General features: G+C 39.7%; 1 protein-coding gene across 7 annotated transcripts in view; it reads right to left on the bottom strand.

Moving 5' to 3' along the window:
* The window catches only part of LOC113063071 (signal-induced proliferation-associated 1-like protein 1), a 79,688-nt gene that overhangs the window by 12,808 nt on the left and 49,292 nt on the right, over window positions 1-17,588 (bottom strand). For all 7 annotated transcript variants that reach the window (XM_026233238.1, XM_026233237.1, XM_026233236.1 and 4 more), the window contains 8 exons: window positions 13,269-14,967; window positions 12,778-12,908; window positions 11,871-12,059; window positions 10,933-11,107; window positions 9,962-10,065; window positions 9,553-9,710; window positions 1,714-2,293; window positions 831-1,105 (listed from right to left, as the gene is read on the bottom strand). In XM_026233238.1, coding sequence (XP_026089023.1) covers window positions 831-1,105; window positions 1,714-2,293; window positions 9,553-9,710; window positions 9,962-10,065; window positions 10,933-11,107; window positions 11,871-12,059; window positions 12,778-12,908; window positions 13,269-14,760 — 3,104 coding nt within the window. In that variant the 5' untranslated portion in view covers window positions 14,761-14,967. The remainder of the gene's footprint in view (window positions 1-830; window positions 1,106-1,713; window positions 2,294-9,552; window positions 9,711-9,961; window positions 10,066-10,932; window positions 11,108-11,870; window positions 12,060-12,777; window positions 12,909-13,268; window positions 14,968-17,588) is intronic.

Below are 17,588 nucleotides of genomic sequence, written 5' to 3' on the forward strand. Positions count from 1 at the left end.
TATCAGGAATGTAAAATAAAGTTGTTTTTATGTTTTAAAAGTAGTCTCTTATGCTCACCAAGGCGGCATGTATTTGGTCAGAAATACACTCAAAACAATAATACTGTGATAAATTAGCACAATTTTATTATTATTTAAACTGTTTTCTATTTTAATATATTTTAAAATGTAATTTATTCTTGTGATGCAAAAGTAGAATTGTCACACGATCCTTCAGAAATCATTCTAATATTCTGAATTGGTGCTAAAGAAAAATATTGTGTTACTGTCAATGTTAAAAACATCTACTTAATTTTTTTGTGCAAACTGTGATTTTTTTTTTCCCTTGATGGATGAAATTAAAGTTCACAAAAGAATAGAAATAATCATGATCAATTTGATGCATATCCATGCTGTATAAAAGTTTTATTACATAAAATGTATTCCACCCTGGTCCTAACCTAACCAACCAACCAAACTTCCTGTAAGGACTATAAAACTGAAAAGTCTTTAAACGTTTTTTTTTTTTACATTAATGACAAAACTGTAAAAAAAGAACACAGTGAATGCACATAAAAATCTGGTGATGATTTGTAGTTTAGACCCTGATCATTATAACCTTCAAGTTGGCACAGTGCCTGCAGGCAAGCCTAGACTGGGAAGACAAATCTCTTCTATTTTGGATTGCACGTGTGGGCACAAAGGTGCAATGTTTTGATTTGTTGTCTTATTGCAAAACTTGGAATGAGTGGTTTACTTTTCTACCTGACAAAAATAATTACTGCCTACTTATTTACCAGGATTCACTCAAGGAATAATGAATCAAGAAATGAATTGATACTCAGACCCACCTGCGAGGAGTGGCATCCTCATGGGGCGGTATGATGACAACTTTCACAGTTACTGAGGTGCGGAGCAGGTCTATCATTTGCTCGTGTGAAAGTGTTGCCACAGCCACCTTGCAAATTTCGACCAATCGGCTGCCTTGCCTCAGCCCCGCTTGCCAGGCATAGCCATACGGCTCCACCTCTGCCACGATGCCTTCGTAGTTAACGTGAAAACCAAGCTGGCCCAGGCCATTCCTCCTCAAGGTCATATCAGATGTCTCACAGCCTTTAGTGAGGTGCTGAGAAAAAGGAGTGGAAAAAATAAATAAATTCTGGTTTCAAAAGCAATTTTATTCAATTTAGAAAGCGATTCCCTCTATTAAGGATGCAAGACCTTGTCAAAATTCTATCATAAGCTATTATACACTACTGCAAATCAGGATCAAGGCTTTTTTTTTACCCCCCCCCCCCCCCCCCCATGTATAAATAAAGCTCTCCTAACATGCTTCATGACTGTGATGAGATCATGAGCTTTCAGTTCGCAGAGTACTAGTTACCATGGCAACAGCTCCTGCACTTCAAGAGTGACATAATGGGCAGGGGGCCAAATCAGAAGTACATTCAAGCCACTGCACAGTTATGCAAAGGCTCTCTTAAACACCATTAATTCACACAATAAATCATCCACAGCACAGCTATAAAAAAAAACTACTTTAAGCTCGTGTGAAAGCTTGATAGTTATAAATCCACATGGGTATAAAAAACAAAAACAAACAAACAAACAAGATCTCAAGTCCATGTTCTGTACATGTAACAAAAAACTTTCAGGGGAAAAAATCCTTCAAATTTAAAAACTAGAAATTAAATAAAAACCTGTCATGATACTTTTGTGCAACTCCAAACTTACCTCTAAACGTTTGATAACCTCGCGGAAGTCTTCTGTGTTGTTATTGATGGAGCGCAGGGAGATGCTCTCTCCATGTTCATAGTAGATCTTCATGGAAGCAGGGCTTCCCAGCGTCCAACCAATGACATCTCGGACGGCGCAGTTGAAGACAACAGCCTTGGCTTCTGGGTCCACCAGCACTAGAAAGTCATTTGAAATGGCCAGCAGGGCCTCTAGTTCTCCTCCGGCTCCATGGTCCTCGGCATAAACAGGCCAGGTGATGGCTCCTGGGCTACGCAGCTCTCCGCCAAAATATGGCCGAGTCTTTTCCTTACGCTTATGGGCCAGAGAAATAAAAGGAAATTTGCCCGAAGGATCGATAGGTGTGCTTGTAACATGCCGTTCGGCCAGGTCCCTCAAGTACTCCTGGCGTGTCCGAGTGGCCATGGCGCGGAACTTGTCCGACTTGTGGGCTGCATTCTCAGCATTGATGACCTTGGCTAGCAGGAAATCTCGAAAGACGGTAGACTTCGGAAACGTAGCATCCTCGGGAATAGGCGGTCCAAAGGCAGGTACATCTCGTGAGCGAGCCACTGCCACGCTGTGATTGAGGGGGTGGAGATAATGGAGGGGAAACAAGAGAGGAGATTTCAAACAATGAGACAAATTGCTCATCACATGCTCAACATAATCGCTAAACCATCCTCAAACTTCCCTAAGGGCCTTCATGTTTATGCATGAACGAAATTCATTCCAAAGACAATGTGGCTGCTATGGAAATGATGAAATTAAGAGTCAAAGTGTGAAGTGTAGCAGTTGGGACATCAAATACTTTGCCAAATGGGAATAGGAGGAAATGATCAAAACAGCATGGATGGCTATTATGCTGTTGACTACTACAGAGTGCTAGTAAACTTAGATGGACCCCTCATATGCTACAGAAGAAAACATTTTAAATTCAATTCCATCTCAAACCTTTCTTCTCTACCACGCTTGCTTCATCTCTCCCCCGTTTTTTCTTTTCATTAAGCCTCTGGCATTGACATCTAAAGCTTCCTGCTCTGTCTGGTATGCTTGGAACTCATATGCAACTAGCCAGGCATAGCAGTAATGAGGTTGGACCGAAGAGAGCCACTACCTCAACCTAAAGTGATACTGGAGGAGGAAGACAAAGAACAGTGAGGCCCAGAAGTTGGTGTGTTTGTGTGAAGTGGGGGGGGGGGGGTGCAAACAAAGTACTGCTGTGTGTGCGTGGGATTCATCTGTAAAAACACTGAGGGGATCATGTACGTGTGTGGTAGAAAAATGAGCTTGCAAATTCATTACAACATAAACTTCTCTCCCGCAGTACCAGCAGCTAGCTGAAGAACGGACTGAGATGAATAACTTGTTGATATCTAATTCAGTAATATGGTTTCTCTTTCTCTTCACCTGCAGGGATAAATAACACAGACTTGGTGAAGACTGAGACTGGTAACCAGAAGTTTCCTGGCCTGATTCTCACAATAATCCAGCCATAAATTAGTCACCCTTGTGACCGATAAAAACTGTTAAACAGGTCCTTTATGTACACCATGGTAATTAATGATGATCATAATCATATATCGTGGTACTGTATTTACCTGATAATACCAGGCATTTCAAAACAATATAATGGATTGGTATTACCACGAAACACCCTATAACAAACATCAGGTAGCACTTTATTTTACAGTCCTGTTCCTCATGTACATACTATGTACTTATTATAGTAATTACAATAACTATGTAATAACTAGGTACTAACCCCGAACCTACCCCTAAACCTAACCCTACCCCGTGTAGTAACCTTGTATTACCAGAAAAAAAAAAAAAAACAAGGTATAGCCAAGTGTTAACCAACTTACCACAGTAGTAAAACCTACCAAATTTTTTCTGCAATTGCTCTATTATTTTAAATATCTGCATTATATTGTTTAAGCATAAAGCGGACCAAAAACCCATAGTTGTGCTTCACCAGTGGCATACAAAAACTAAACTCTGTATGATAGTGTGGACAATAACAGTCATCAACATTTTTCAAAAGCCAGAATAGAGCAGTGCATATTCCATCCAAACATAATCCACTTCTAGGCATTGAGCGGTTATTCAGTGACTAACAGCAAGCGGGCTGACTTTATTGTTGTAGCCGACCCCCTTGGCTTAGGTGGAGAGGCAAAACTGGATTACTTATCTGAAGTATAAATACACAGCGTGTGGGTTGGTGGAGCATCCACTGCCCACAGCAAGGAATCAAAGAACCTCCACACAAGCAAATAATACCCTGACCCACTCAGAAATACACAGGTGTACAAGTATCGCATACACAGAGCAGAGTTCTCACATACTGTAAACGTGTTCAAAGGACAAACCCAATCTTGATACCCTGATTTCCTGTATAAAATTCAAGGTTTTGTTAAAATAAATAAATAAGTTTACAGTAACATGTATGATAACATATGATGCGATTTAAATTTTTCCTTTCTCTTTGGAGTGTTACAAGCTCTTGGTGCATATGAAGATCTGTAAAGTTTCACTGAAGTCTCAAATCCAAAGAAATATACTTTATAAAAATTCAGACCCTTCCACGCCAGGGCTCATTTAAACGCTCCCCACATCTCTACGTCACTATGTGGGAAGATTTACATAATGCCGCCCAGATGTTCACGCAAAGAAATAAGGCTTACCTTTTATTCAATCTGTAGTATTGTTGTTGCCCGCACCATGTCGTAGAGATGCTGTGTGTTTCACTGTGAGCCTCCGTTCACTCTAGGTCATGGCTCGCTCAAGGCCGCGGTGTGTGACGCTGTTTTATTGAGAAAGCGAAACTACTTTGTTTGGCCTTCCAAATGAGGACACGACTAGAAATCATGTTTATATCATGTTTATAATGGGGTTTAATGTTTGAGTCTAGTCTCTCCGGGCGGACTGTGGACACAATATGGTAAGGGGAATAACATGTCTGTCACACGCTTGAGGTATTTAGCCAATCACAATGCACTGGATAGCTGGCCAATCACAGCACACCTCGCTTTCAAACTGATGAGCTTTGTAAAAATTGATGCGTTTCGGAAAGGCAGGGCATAGAGGAGAAACAATAATTATTTTAACCTTAAAACGCATTAACACATTTCATTACACCAAATACACAAAATAATGTTCTTTTTAGCAGCAACATATGACCACTAAGTAAAATACTGTTTGTAATTTAATATATTTAAAAATGTAATTTAAAGCAGAATTTTTAGCAGCCATCACTCCTTCAGAAATTATTTTAATATGCTGATTTGGAGTTATGAAACATTCTTATTAAACGATTCACTTAAACTTAAAAGTCATTTGTAACATCGTAAAATGTCTTTTACGGTCATTAAATATTTAAACATCACATCTGATCAATTGAATGCATCCTTGCTGAATAAAAAGTATTATTTCTTTAAAAAAAAAAAGCTAACTTTTGAATGGTATTGTACTCTTGACAGAAATTTGTTTGATTTTGTTTGAATTTGTTAGGGTCTTTTTGACCAATTTTTTCATGAATTGAACTACACTGCAAAGATGACGCAGTGGGAAGTAATAATAAATCAAATCTTTGTGCTGATTTTGTCTCATTTAAGAGTTTATAATCATTATTATTATCAGTCCAATAAGGAACCTTTAACAAATGTCCATAGAATTATAAGACGTCACTCATAAAACTTTATAAATCTCTATAAAAGTTTATGAAATATTTCAACTACTTCAAAAATGTTTTGAGCTACCAATGTCTGCATATTCCATCATATTTAATTCAGACTGCACCCTCACAAAACCATAATTGTTTTTTTCTGTGACACCGTAGACTCAGCGGCGTCGCAATAGAGATGCAGGAAAATAGATATGCAAAAAAGCATTAACACCTTCCACTTGGTACCACTTTACGATCTACCTTGCCATTTCACTGGTGGCTGAGAGGTTGTCTGCCAAAATTATAGGTCTCCAGTGTACAGTGTTAACCACTTCAGTACAACCAACAGCAGCCAATAAAACAACAGGAGGGCATATAAATCATTAACGCTCTCCATAAACACCTTTAATCACGGTTTTTAACTGGCCTTTCACCTCAACAGAATTAAACAGCCACGCTACACACTCAAAAGTGAAAAATCGAGACCCCCTGAACCCACCTGCTCCACTTCCTGACTTCCATTCCAGTTCTTGTCTAAACGGTCAAAGCAGATTAATACGGCATAAGTGACCACAGGAAAATTAAAGCTCACGAAAAGAATTCACAGAGCGAATGAAGGGGCGACGAGAGGGAGGGAGTCTGTCAGGGAAGGAGGAGAAGGGTTGTCGGGTTTAAGCGGCAAGCCCCCATAAAGCCACTCGCATACCAGGACAGTTGGCAACGGTGTGCAAGGAGCCCTCTCATTTGTTGTGTGCTCAGTCTAGCTTATTGTTTCAGAGAAGTTCGGCCAGGATGGGCCTTTGTAACTTCTGTACTTTCAGAGCTGAACAGTGATGAGGCTCCCTACTGGGTATAATTAAGACAACATACAATGAGACCCATGAGCAATTAAAACCTCTGTTCGTTCCATGAGGCAAAACAAAGCAAGCAAGGGAGAGAAAAAGTGAGCAAGTATGCGAGTGAAAGATTAAAGGTGCCATAGAATGAAAAAATAACTTTTATAAGGTGTTTTGAACAGTTGTGCGGCTGCAGTGTGTGAAAACAACTAGCCTATAATGGTAAAATCCACCCACTCATTGTTTTATATTGCCAATAATTAATAAACAGCCTGTCCACACTAACAGTACTCTTTCTTCGCTCTCTGCCCTATTAGCATATACACAGCCCTGAGTGAGAAGCTGCGGTCCACCATTACTGTTCTCTTGCTGTAGCTGCTGGAGGTACAATGAATGTCAGTGCCAAAGAGCCATTAAAAGTGTTGTGTGTTGGGATGAACCAACGAACATAGGAGTCTCCATAGACAGCTGGGGACACGGTGGTTAATAGGAAATGTCCCGGAAGCCTAACATTTTACACCGGACTGCCTCACAAACGAGGGTCAGTTCAATGCTGGAGTTGTGCAAAGATTGCTTCTGAAAGAGGGATCGATACCAATGCTTCGTGCACAAACATCCAGACTACAGACCAGCATCACGCGTCATATTTTGTTTTCCAAAAGAGCTTCTTGACTCTTTGTAAGGCTAATGTTACTAAAGCTACCATTGTCTCTGCCCGTTTACACCAATGCTGCTTTCACATCCTACCAGAATGATCTTGAATAGGAATTTGGTAGTTAAAATAATGAGCAGTAAGTCAGTAACAAGGTCACCACCAGTTAAACCGTAACACCGGTATGCCTGTGAGCATGAGCTCTTTAAGCTCCACCTGGGTTGCCAGGTTTTAAGAACAAACCCACCCAATTTCTACTCAAAACTATCCCAATTTTATTTTGAGGGGGATCCCTAATAAAAAACACATTCTGGTGGGGTAAAATACAAGTTTTTGGTGGGATTTCCCTGGTAAAATTCACATTTTAGAGCAGTGGTTTTCAACCTGTGGTATTGCAGGTGGGCCGCCAATTATTTTCTGTTCATTTCCAGTCCATTCTAGGGCTGTGCGATTAAAAGAAAACGTCCTAAAATCACGATTTGAGCGTGCGCGATTTCTAAATCGCTTTATAACACAATTTTCCGCGGCCCTGACCTCCCGTATCCGATCCCATCAGAATGCATTGCGCCTAGCGCGAGAACAGAGACTGGGCATATGCCTAACTCCAGGTTCACACACTGTCTGTGATGCGCCTTTTTTCTGAGCCAATGTTGACGGATCAGAGCGTTCTCACTGCGGTAAAAGAGCAAAGGAAATCTGCTGCGAACAGAGAGATTCGCACTCGTGCATTATTTTAATGTGCTTTCGCGTTATATTTATGCGCTCTCACTGCTGACCGCATACACATACTGTATACACACTGCAAACACCTGAGGCACCGCTACAATTAATGAGCTCTATGAACAATGCATGGCAAAAAATTAAAAAAAAGTCCCTGTATACAGGATTTAGTTTTTTTTTTTTTTTTTGCCACAAGTCTATAAATTTTTTTACATCTTCACTATAGTGATAATTTTAACTTATGTCTGTTCTAGAGATGTTACAACTTTTTGATAAAGCTCTGATTGGTTTTCTTTTGGAAATATGTTTCAAATTAATCCTGAATGCATTATGACTGAAAGCATATCGGTGTGTCACAATTGCAAAATTGATTAAAAAAAAATCGCGATAGTTTTTTTTTTTTTTTTTTGTCCATATCGCACAGCCCTAGTTTATTCAATAAATATAGTTTAAAATCTAGCTTCTGAGTACTAAGTTATTAACCCAACAATAGCGGGGTCAGTTAATTTTTTTGAAGTGGGCCGCGCAAACATATGTGTTTGGTTGTGTGGGCCGCGAGTTGAAAAAGGTTGGGAACCACTGTTTTAGAGGCTAAATCTCACATTATTGAGGTCACTTAAATCCATGGGAAAACCATGGACTTGGCAACACTGAGCTCCGCACTCATCTGAAAAGGGAGCCAGGAGCAGCAGCTCATTTTCATTCAAAGGGGATAAACAAAAAAATACCTCATACCCTAAAAGTGGCAATTACAACAAGCTATAAAATTATTGAGATAAAACTTATAAAACTTTTAAAAACAATTTAAAATATTGTATCAATTCATCCTATGGCACATTTAAGGGAGTAAGGCACAATAAAGATATCAATAATCAACATGATATTTGTTGCCTGTTCGGTTCAAATAAGCACACATTTTCTTTTGTTTGACTCATAGTAGCACTTTCGAGGTTGGACTGCAAGCAATACAACGATCAACAAATCCTACTGATAAACAGCCCCCAGTAGGCGTGAAGGAAATTAAGCGGGCCTAGCTCATTTGAAGTGGTTAAGAGCAGCGCTCTCCTGGGTAATGTGCTGTACGACAAGAATAATAAGCTGGCCAGAGGATATCAGGCAAGAACATAACCCACCACGGGCGGGAAGAAAACCCATTTGTCCAAAAATAAAACCAAAAACAACACCACTTTGTTGATTTGAAATTATATTTAACAGTTTTAGAGTTTTACTGTTTTTTGATCAAAAAAAAAAAAAAGTGTTATATGAACAACTTTTAGTTCAAGTCTACCAGCTTTGACAACTAAAAGGCAAACAAATTCAGCACAAAAATGCATTTACAATTTGCAGTCTTTCTATTCCAGAAAAACAGACCAAAAATATTGATTACTACACAGATTTGTGTCCAATTAAATGCTCTTTGGGAATGACAATGTCCCAATACAATAACACCAACATCTACAAACCAATCGTATTCATGGTGTGATGCAATTATAGCCTAAAAACAATGACTTCAATGTCCCACCTGAGTTTCAAAAGACAATTAATCAACCCAGGAATACAAACTCCACTCGTTAATATGTCTCATGGGACTTTTTAAGCCTCGCAAACCTCATTTCATAATGTGGTCCATAGAGGGTTAAATACACACAGCAGGTCTTGAGTCAGAAATGAATGAAAGTTAGGGTTCAGTAAAAGAGTCAGATGTTAATTCAGTAACTGCTCTGATCTAGTAAGTTAATGATTCTGTAGAATGATTTGTATGAGTCTCTTCAACTAACTCATTACAACACTAGTTTAAATTGGTTTGACTGTATCATAGTCTTGAGCACTACTACTACCACAGACTGAAAGTCATCATGTGTGGTGTTGATGCAAAAAGCACCTTTACCAACTACAATAATTTCAAAAATCCACATAGAATTTAAACAGTGTGAAGTTTTGCAGCTAAAAATGTCCAATTTACTCACCTATAGCAGGTGTCTTCGGAGCATGGGTTATGTGCTCGTACAACCACAAAGACATGCTGAAAGTGTGAGCGGATGTTCTTGGGGCTAAAGGGTTTTGCTCCAGGCTCTTGAAACACGATTGTGACGATGTCGTTTCCAATATGTCTTTTCCTTAACAGCTATAAATCACAAACAACATAAATCAGTATAAACTATTGGTCAAAATTCTGGAGTATGCAGTGTTGTTAAAAATGTTTCTGAAAAAAGCTTAAATTTTAAAAGTTTAAAAGAAAAAGTTCAGAAGAACTGCTTTTGAAATAAAAATATCACTTTAATGAGTTCTTGCTGCATATAAGTATTAATTAACTTCCGACCACAAACATTTAAATAGTGGTGTATGTAATAGTTTAACAATTTTTGGACAGCTTACCTGCTGTTTGTTATTGGGCGTGTAGGGCAGCATTGTAGACACATGGAACATGATCTCATAGTCTTTAAAATTTGTGTACAAAGAATGTGTTCCGGTAGAGTCCGCTGCAAGAAAAAGCTCACATTAACCTTTTCATACACAACTTTTATATGACCACCTGCTTTTCTTTTCTTAAACAATGAAGGATTTCTGTTTGGTCTGAAGGGGATATACATTCTAAAGCCTTTGATCAACCAGACTCATTTATTTAACACTCCTTGACTTGTTAAGGCACAATATGGTTTCCACTCTTTTATAGGACCCTTTTTTTCTAATGTTCACAAACAGGATACTGCAATTGGCACTCTGGGCCATGGCCACAGAAGCAATGGCGGTACAAAAATCATCTTCTCCTCAGTCCCTCCTTCCCGATCTATACTCCATACTCCACCTGACTCCGAGACCATGCCCTAATCAGTCAAACTGAGATCAAAGCTTTTCAACTCTGCCGCCCTTCTCGGCCGCACTAGCAGTGGTGGGGGCAATGTAAGGGGAAAAATGTCAAGTCTGATAAATGGAATTAAAAACATGCATGTGATCAGAGACAATATTCCTTAGGTCTCAGGGGAGAGGTGGAGCACGGCTGCCAGGCACGGGACGCATGACTTGCTCTCAAATAAGGGCAACTCGGTTCAAATTGAAACAAAGTAGAGGATAGAAGGAATGATTGTTGGTGTTTATATCCATTCCCATTTAATCACATACTCCAGTTGTCAATAAACTGCTGACAGTGGAGTGACGCATTTAAAATGTGCTGCAGACTTAATTGAGTGTGATCCTGTTAGAATTAATTAACTGGCCCTATAAACTGCTAGACTGACATGACAGGAGGTCTGAGATTTAATAGCTGTTTTGCCCCTTTAGCTACATGCTGTTTTGATCACACAGTGATCAGTGTCAATTAAATAAACCTTCAAGATGATAAGACTCACTTTTAGTGTCCAGTTGGGCACGGTACTTAGAAAATCCCTTTAGGCGCACCCTTTCCCCCAGCAACTGCAGGAACTCTTCTAGGACGGGACCTGCTGCCTCATTATTGTACATCTCCTCCTCGGTGCTCTGGCCGGCCTGACAGTACATGATTCCCACCTTCAGCTGGAAACTGAGCTGCAGAACAAATAAAGACTATTAGACCATGAAAAACAGGAATAATGGGTGTCAATATAGTCTTGTTATTTGGGCAGAACAACAAAGCATTAGCATATGTGAAATAACTTAACATTGTTTAAAAAATATAATTGTCTATTGAAAATTAGTAATAAATAAATTATTAAAAAATAAAAAAAATTAAGAAAATTATTAATTAGAACAAAAATGTATTTTTCTGTGCATTTGCAAACTTATTTTTATTTCATTCAAATTTTATCTAAATTAACTTTGTTTCTAAAAAAATATATTTTGCTTTAATGGGAACAAAAGATTAAAATAAGTCAAATAAATAAACATATTATACATAAAATATCAAAATAGTATGCATAATATATCAATGAATATAACATAACAAATATGGCAAGATTTTTAAATCAATATAGTGAAAATCAATGAGAGTTTAGTAATGATAGAGCAGGTTGTATATATAAACATGTGCATATGAATACAAGTTCCCACTCTAAATATGCCTTTAAAATGATATTTCAATTCTACTTTATTTACCTTTGGTGATTAAACTATTAAAATGATTTATTGTGGTGGACATATTGTATATATTATGTGCAGTGAAAACTTGCTCTGTGGGGATGTAATTTTTCACTTTGCAGTCATAACCAAAATAATATTTAAAAAAACTATAATAAAAAAATGAAAAGACTGACAGCCCAGTTTATCGTACATGGATAATGCATAATGTTAAGGAAACGTAAGATCATAATACCCCCTGCTCGTCCAGTTTCATCAGCTGCTCTGTGACCTTCGGTGTGTTGAGAGCGAGACGGAGGCAGTGGGCATTGAGCTCGGGTACGAGGTACTCCAACACCTCCTTCAGAGGCAGGCCTCGAGCCAAGCCATGCTTGGAGGTGGAGGGCACAGCATCCTCCAAAATGGAGCCCCGTAAGTTTGTTAACTATAGACAGAAGTTTAGAGATATAACAGAAATGTCATTGTATTATTGTTTTAAATATGTGTAGGCGACTAGGCATATATATATACAATTATCTGTATACATTTGTAAATTACAGGTGTGAACCGAGGAGTGGGTGTTAAATACGGTTATATGATTTTCTGAGAAAATTAGTACTTGGTACTCCAGAACCCAACATATTACAGTCTTTTAGTACCTGCTCATTATGATTCAGAGACAAAAGTTTTATACTAAGCTAAACCATGTCTGCCCACCTGCCTGTCTCAAAATAGCAGTGGAAAGATTGCAATGCTGGGATGAGCGTCAACTTAGTCACAAAGCTATTAAGTCCCATTAGAATGCATGTGAATCATAAGCAGTTTCTATAAATGATGCCAAAGGCTGAGGTCACATTTAAGAGCCTTTTTTTATATAATTAGAGAGATCTGTCCATTTAAAGCTGCCGTCAAAAGCGGTGTGACTGAAAAGAAGTATGGTGATGAGCCATTCAGAGCACAGTGTGATCTGTGCCAAGCTCTAGCAAAGATAACTCGCATCCAAGCATGTTACATAAGATAGCAGTGGGCGTCAGACCTGGATCTCACTCACCGCTAACTGCTCATTTATTAACTCTTTCTGTGCAGGTACGAAGATGCAGGTTGCATTTAGATGCTGCAACTATATGTGTCAATGGTAGTTGGCATTGTGAATGAGTGCTCACCCCACTGGTTCTGAAGATGATTCTGTAGTTGTATTGCTGGCCGTGCTCTTTGTGATCTTCCAGTTTTTCCCGACGAATGCTGACAGCTACGGGTCCCAGTGTCTCATCGACACCTAAGTAGTTCCAGTGCTCTGAGGATTTTAATAATTTTTCAATTAATGATTCAATAATTTAAAGAATAGCAGCAATGTAAACAGGTGCCATAAATTACATAACACAGAATTTGCATTAGGGTCAGCTACAAAATATAAAGCAACAGTTGATGTAACTGAAGTAGCAACAGATTTAACTACATATTTAAACATGAAATAAATATTAAATATATCTGCGTTTTAAATATGCTTGCATTTGTCAATTCAAAAAAGTTATTTATTTACATCTTATTTTTTAATTAATCAACTGATAATCGATTCCTTTAAGCATGATTAGCATGAACATCTCCATTGAGAAATCTTACCAGTATATCATTACAGCAAAATGTTGACACTTACCTCTCAAATAGAAGTACTTCCTGTAATAATAAGCACCCAAGTCCACATGTTCAACTATGTTGCTCTTTCCACGGTCATGGTGGAGACTCTTGCCATCCTTGGGGGCTTCAAGAACAGCCACCCCTGCATTGCTAAAATGGGTGTTGGGAGCTCTTTCAGGGGACCCTTCTTCATCTCTTGAAGAGCTAGAGGCACCACTGCCGATACTGCCCTGTTTCGAAGGGCTGATGTTCCGCTCTCCTTCACCACCAATTTCATTACGGAAACATGGACAGCTGAGAACCAAATCATTGCTTTTGTCATCACCTGAGTCAAGAGAAGGCCCATCCTTAATGCTGAGCTCTTCCTGGCTGCCACAGGGGGAGCCGTAAGCTCCGCTTTGGGTGGAAGAGAGAGAAGACGTGTTGGAAGCAGAGGCCGCGGCTGCAGCGGAGGCACCAGTGGTGGTGTTCTTCCGCTTCACAGCACTTTGCCGACTCTGCACAGCCTCGTTCAGGTCAAACAGAATACTCTGGATATCAAAGTGTGCGAAACCTTTCTGGCAAACCCATGGTTTAGGAGGAGGACCCACGTCATCGGACTTTCCATCCTCTGCGTCGGAACCCGCACGTGACGAATCACCTTCAGCTTTGACGCTACGTAGCTTGCGGAATATAGATTCTCCACCAGTCTCTGACTTCGAACGCCTCTTCATGTGTTTTTCTCTTTCTTTCAGGCGACTGGCGGGACTGCCACGAGAAGGACCAAGAGGTCCATCAGGTAAGTCGAGGGCAGATTGTTTATGAGCTACTGTCAGCAACTCGCTTAACTTTTCAGGGGCAGGGCTGCGCTGGTCTGGAGCATCGGTCTGGTAGCCTTTGAGCATATCGAAGAAGCTTTCGCCAGACACACCATGCTTATCGATTGATGAGGTACTACCATACTCTCGATGCATGGGCGTCCATCCGGAGAAAGACCATCCCTCGCCACCATCACCGTCTAGTTCACTTATGGTTATGTCGCTGTTGCTGCGCTGCCGTATACGCCGCATACCCTTCCGGGGCGACCCGAGATACCCATCGGGGGAGAGAAAGCGATTGTCTTTGCCTTTGCTATGCATCTTGTTTTTCAGTGTGTTGTGAATGTTACGTAGCATGGATGAATCCTGAGGGCTGATCAGGTGACCGAGCTTGCTTGACAAGTTGCTCTGGGCACTACCTGTGGTGGTGGAAGGGGAATCCGTCTCCACTGTGATGTGCCACACACCACCTCCATTTCCACCCCCTCCTCCACTTCCTCCACTGCCACCATCTTTCCTGGGGGGCCAGTCGGCGACCCGTGCTCGAACACCCATTTTGGGAACTCCGGGTGTCCCGGTCAAGTGGGTGCTCTCGCTGCGAGGGGGCGGAGCACCTCCATTGGGCAAGCGCAGACGGCGAGTATAAAACTCATCAGTGGCGGGAACAGAGCCGCCCACAGAGCGTTCGGTCTGTGAACGCTTTAGACTGGTCATGGTACGGAGCTCAGCACTGGAGCATGCCCGCGATGTAACTGAAATAACCAAGTTTTCGGAACATGGACAGCCACTCAGCTGGAGAGGCCAGAGAAAGGAGGACAGATAATTGCACGATGAAAGTGAACTTTAAAGTGAGCCTGAATCGGGCATGTGTGCTGACCATTAGGTGATCTGACCTTCCTCCTCTCATCCCTTTATGCAGAACTGAAACAGAGAAAAATGAAGACAATCTAAGAATACGGTAACCAAAGCAGATATCTTGATGGTTAAAATAGGAAAATAAATAGAGAGGTAAATAGAAGAGCCATGGAAGAGACAAAGCTCTAAGATGGCAACAATCTTAACCACACAGCATCTCGGACATTCAAGGAAATGTGCCTAATGCTTGAGTGATTTCTAATGAGAGGTGAGTGACATGTGAGATACAAGTACCAAGAAAAGAAAAACATAAAATTGTTTCCTTTGGTTATCCAAGTAACATAATTTTCCATGAGAATCATTAAAAAGAAAAGTGGTCAGATAATATCTCTTTGTTTGAATATATTTTTTCAGCTTCGAAGCTTCGGTAGAAATCAACACTTCGGAGGGAGGAGGCTGAACATTTTCTGTTCTGTTTGCATTTTAATTATGTCAAGAAGCATTTGTCCAATTGAATTCACATGTAGCGGGTGTGTTGCTGCAGACCCAAGGGAGTTCAGTGTCATATTTTGGTGCAATATGAACAGGCAACACGTTCAGAATGAATAAACTTGTAATAAACTGGAGAACAGCACGAGCTGGAAGCTCACGCAGACAAGGCTTATACGCTCCGAGAATGATGCACTAGTGAAACAAAACACGCAGGTCTGTTAAGAGCAATACTTTTAATATAGACAAATTATTAATAGGCTGGGCTGCTGTACGTTTTTTAATGACTGCCATATTCGCAAGTATTTTTCCAAGCAAATTAAGTGCACATTTTTTTCATGTGTAAAATTAATGATTAACATGGTTTATAGAAGTAGCATTTTTGTTTTTACACCAACAATATACTATAGGCATACTATTTCCAGAACTCAGGTGATTCTTCAAACTTAATGTGCTGTTGTGGTAGGCGCATATCTGGCACACTGCCTCTGTCTTGTCCTCACTCAATTTAAAGTGCCTCCACACAGCTAAGGTCTTTGGCATTTTTGTCTTCTCTTCCAGGTGAACTGAATCATGACGTTCACTCATGGGCGATTCATAAACCGCTTTTTCCACTATCGGGCCGAACGGGCCTTTTTTATCTGATATTGTTTAATAAAAGACAACTCTTGAAATGAAAAATAAAATAAACGATGATGGGTATAATGCTTCCTCCACAGACCAAACTGTCTCAGACATTTTTTGTTGTTTTTTATATTGAACTTAGCGTAGCTGTTTACTTGGATGTTTGAACAAACAGCACACTTCCACTTAGCCACCTATGGAAAAACTGGTAGCCAGACAACAGAGTGGCGTTGTCACGCTCACACACTCTAACAGCACGGTTGACTAACCATGCCAAGAATGGTTTATAATCATGCTGCACAATACCAAGCTCACATGGAAATCCCAGGTGTAAAAAAATATATATATATATATATATATATATATTTGATTCTCAAAGTTGAAAATCGAATGCCAACCCATGGAACGAATATTCGAATAATTAAATATTCTGGTCCAGCCCTAATAGCCCGTTCCAGGCAAAATTCAGTGTGGCCGGCCTGTAACTGCAACATTGTTCATACACTTGGCTGGGCCAAAGGGCAGATTACGCCACATGAATAAATCAATGCTATCACCACCATGGAGAGGCAAACCACTGCATGACTATAAATACAAACCAAACTGACTGACTAGATATCAGCAGGATGGTTTTGATTATGACACAACAGTGCAATACACACAGATGATGAGAAGCGATTCAACAACTTGTCGAACATGTGACCTAAAAGAACTGTCCTAGTAACATAAGATTAAATTACTGCAGATAATTCCAGTACTATTGATCAGACAAGCTCCTATTGGTTGATCCCGGATATTTAACTCTTCTATTTCTTTGCTCTACTTTCCGTTTTAGACTTCATTAAAAGTTGACATGGAATAAAAATTTAGTTGTTTTCTAAATGTACAATTGACTGCAAGCTTGCATTCATTTTTGAGTGTGATGCTCACATCTCAAATCCAATCTAAAACAAATGGATAAAACAACCCTTAATTTTTTTTTAATAACTAGTTCGGACATCACAAGGAAAAAAAGATCTGATCTGTCACTACTTATGTTTGTGTGCGACTCAATTATAGCAACTTTCTCTTAACTTTCACTTTTTCAAAATAAATGTTCAAATATTTCATATTTTACATAATGCAAGGTTTTAAAATTTACTTAACATTGACAATTATTGTATTTGTTTTAACCACAATTTTTTATATTGCCATAACATGAAAAAAATTACTAATTTTTAAAGCGAGTATTTTAACACCGAAAACACCTGACACACTTACAAACTATGCTTTCACATTGTAAGATTACCAATTACTAAACTCAGAATGAGACCCGGGCTGATGGTCACACAGGTGAAATATAAATACAGCAGGTGGCACTGCGTATAATTCCTGATCGATTAAATTCTAATGCACTACAGATGAACATTGTTCCCATATGACAGGAGGATCTTTGAAATGTCAGTTTCCTTGGTTTCCTGGCAACCATCTGTGAGTGTTGTGGTGCAGAGCGGCGGTGCTGCTGGGTAAGCCTTAATGAGAGAGCTGAAGCCCAATGACTACACACACCTACATAATCTGCCACACGCACCACA

This window comes from Carassius auratus, chromosome 45 (assembly GCF_003368295.1).
Source record: "Carassius auratus strain Wakin chromosome 45, ASM336829v1, whole genome shotgun sequence".
Taxonomy (NCBI): Eukaryota; Metazoa; Chordata; class Actinopteri; order Cypriniformes; family Cyprinidae; genus Carassius; species Carassius auratus.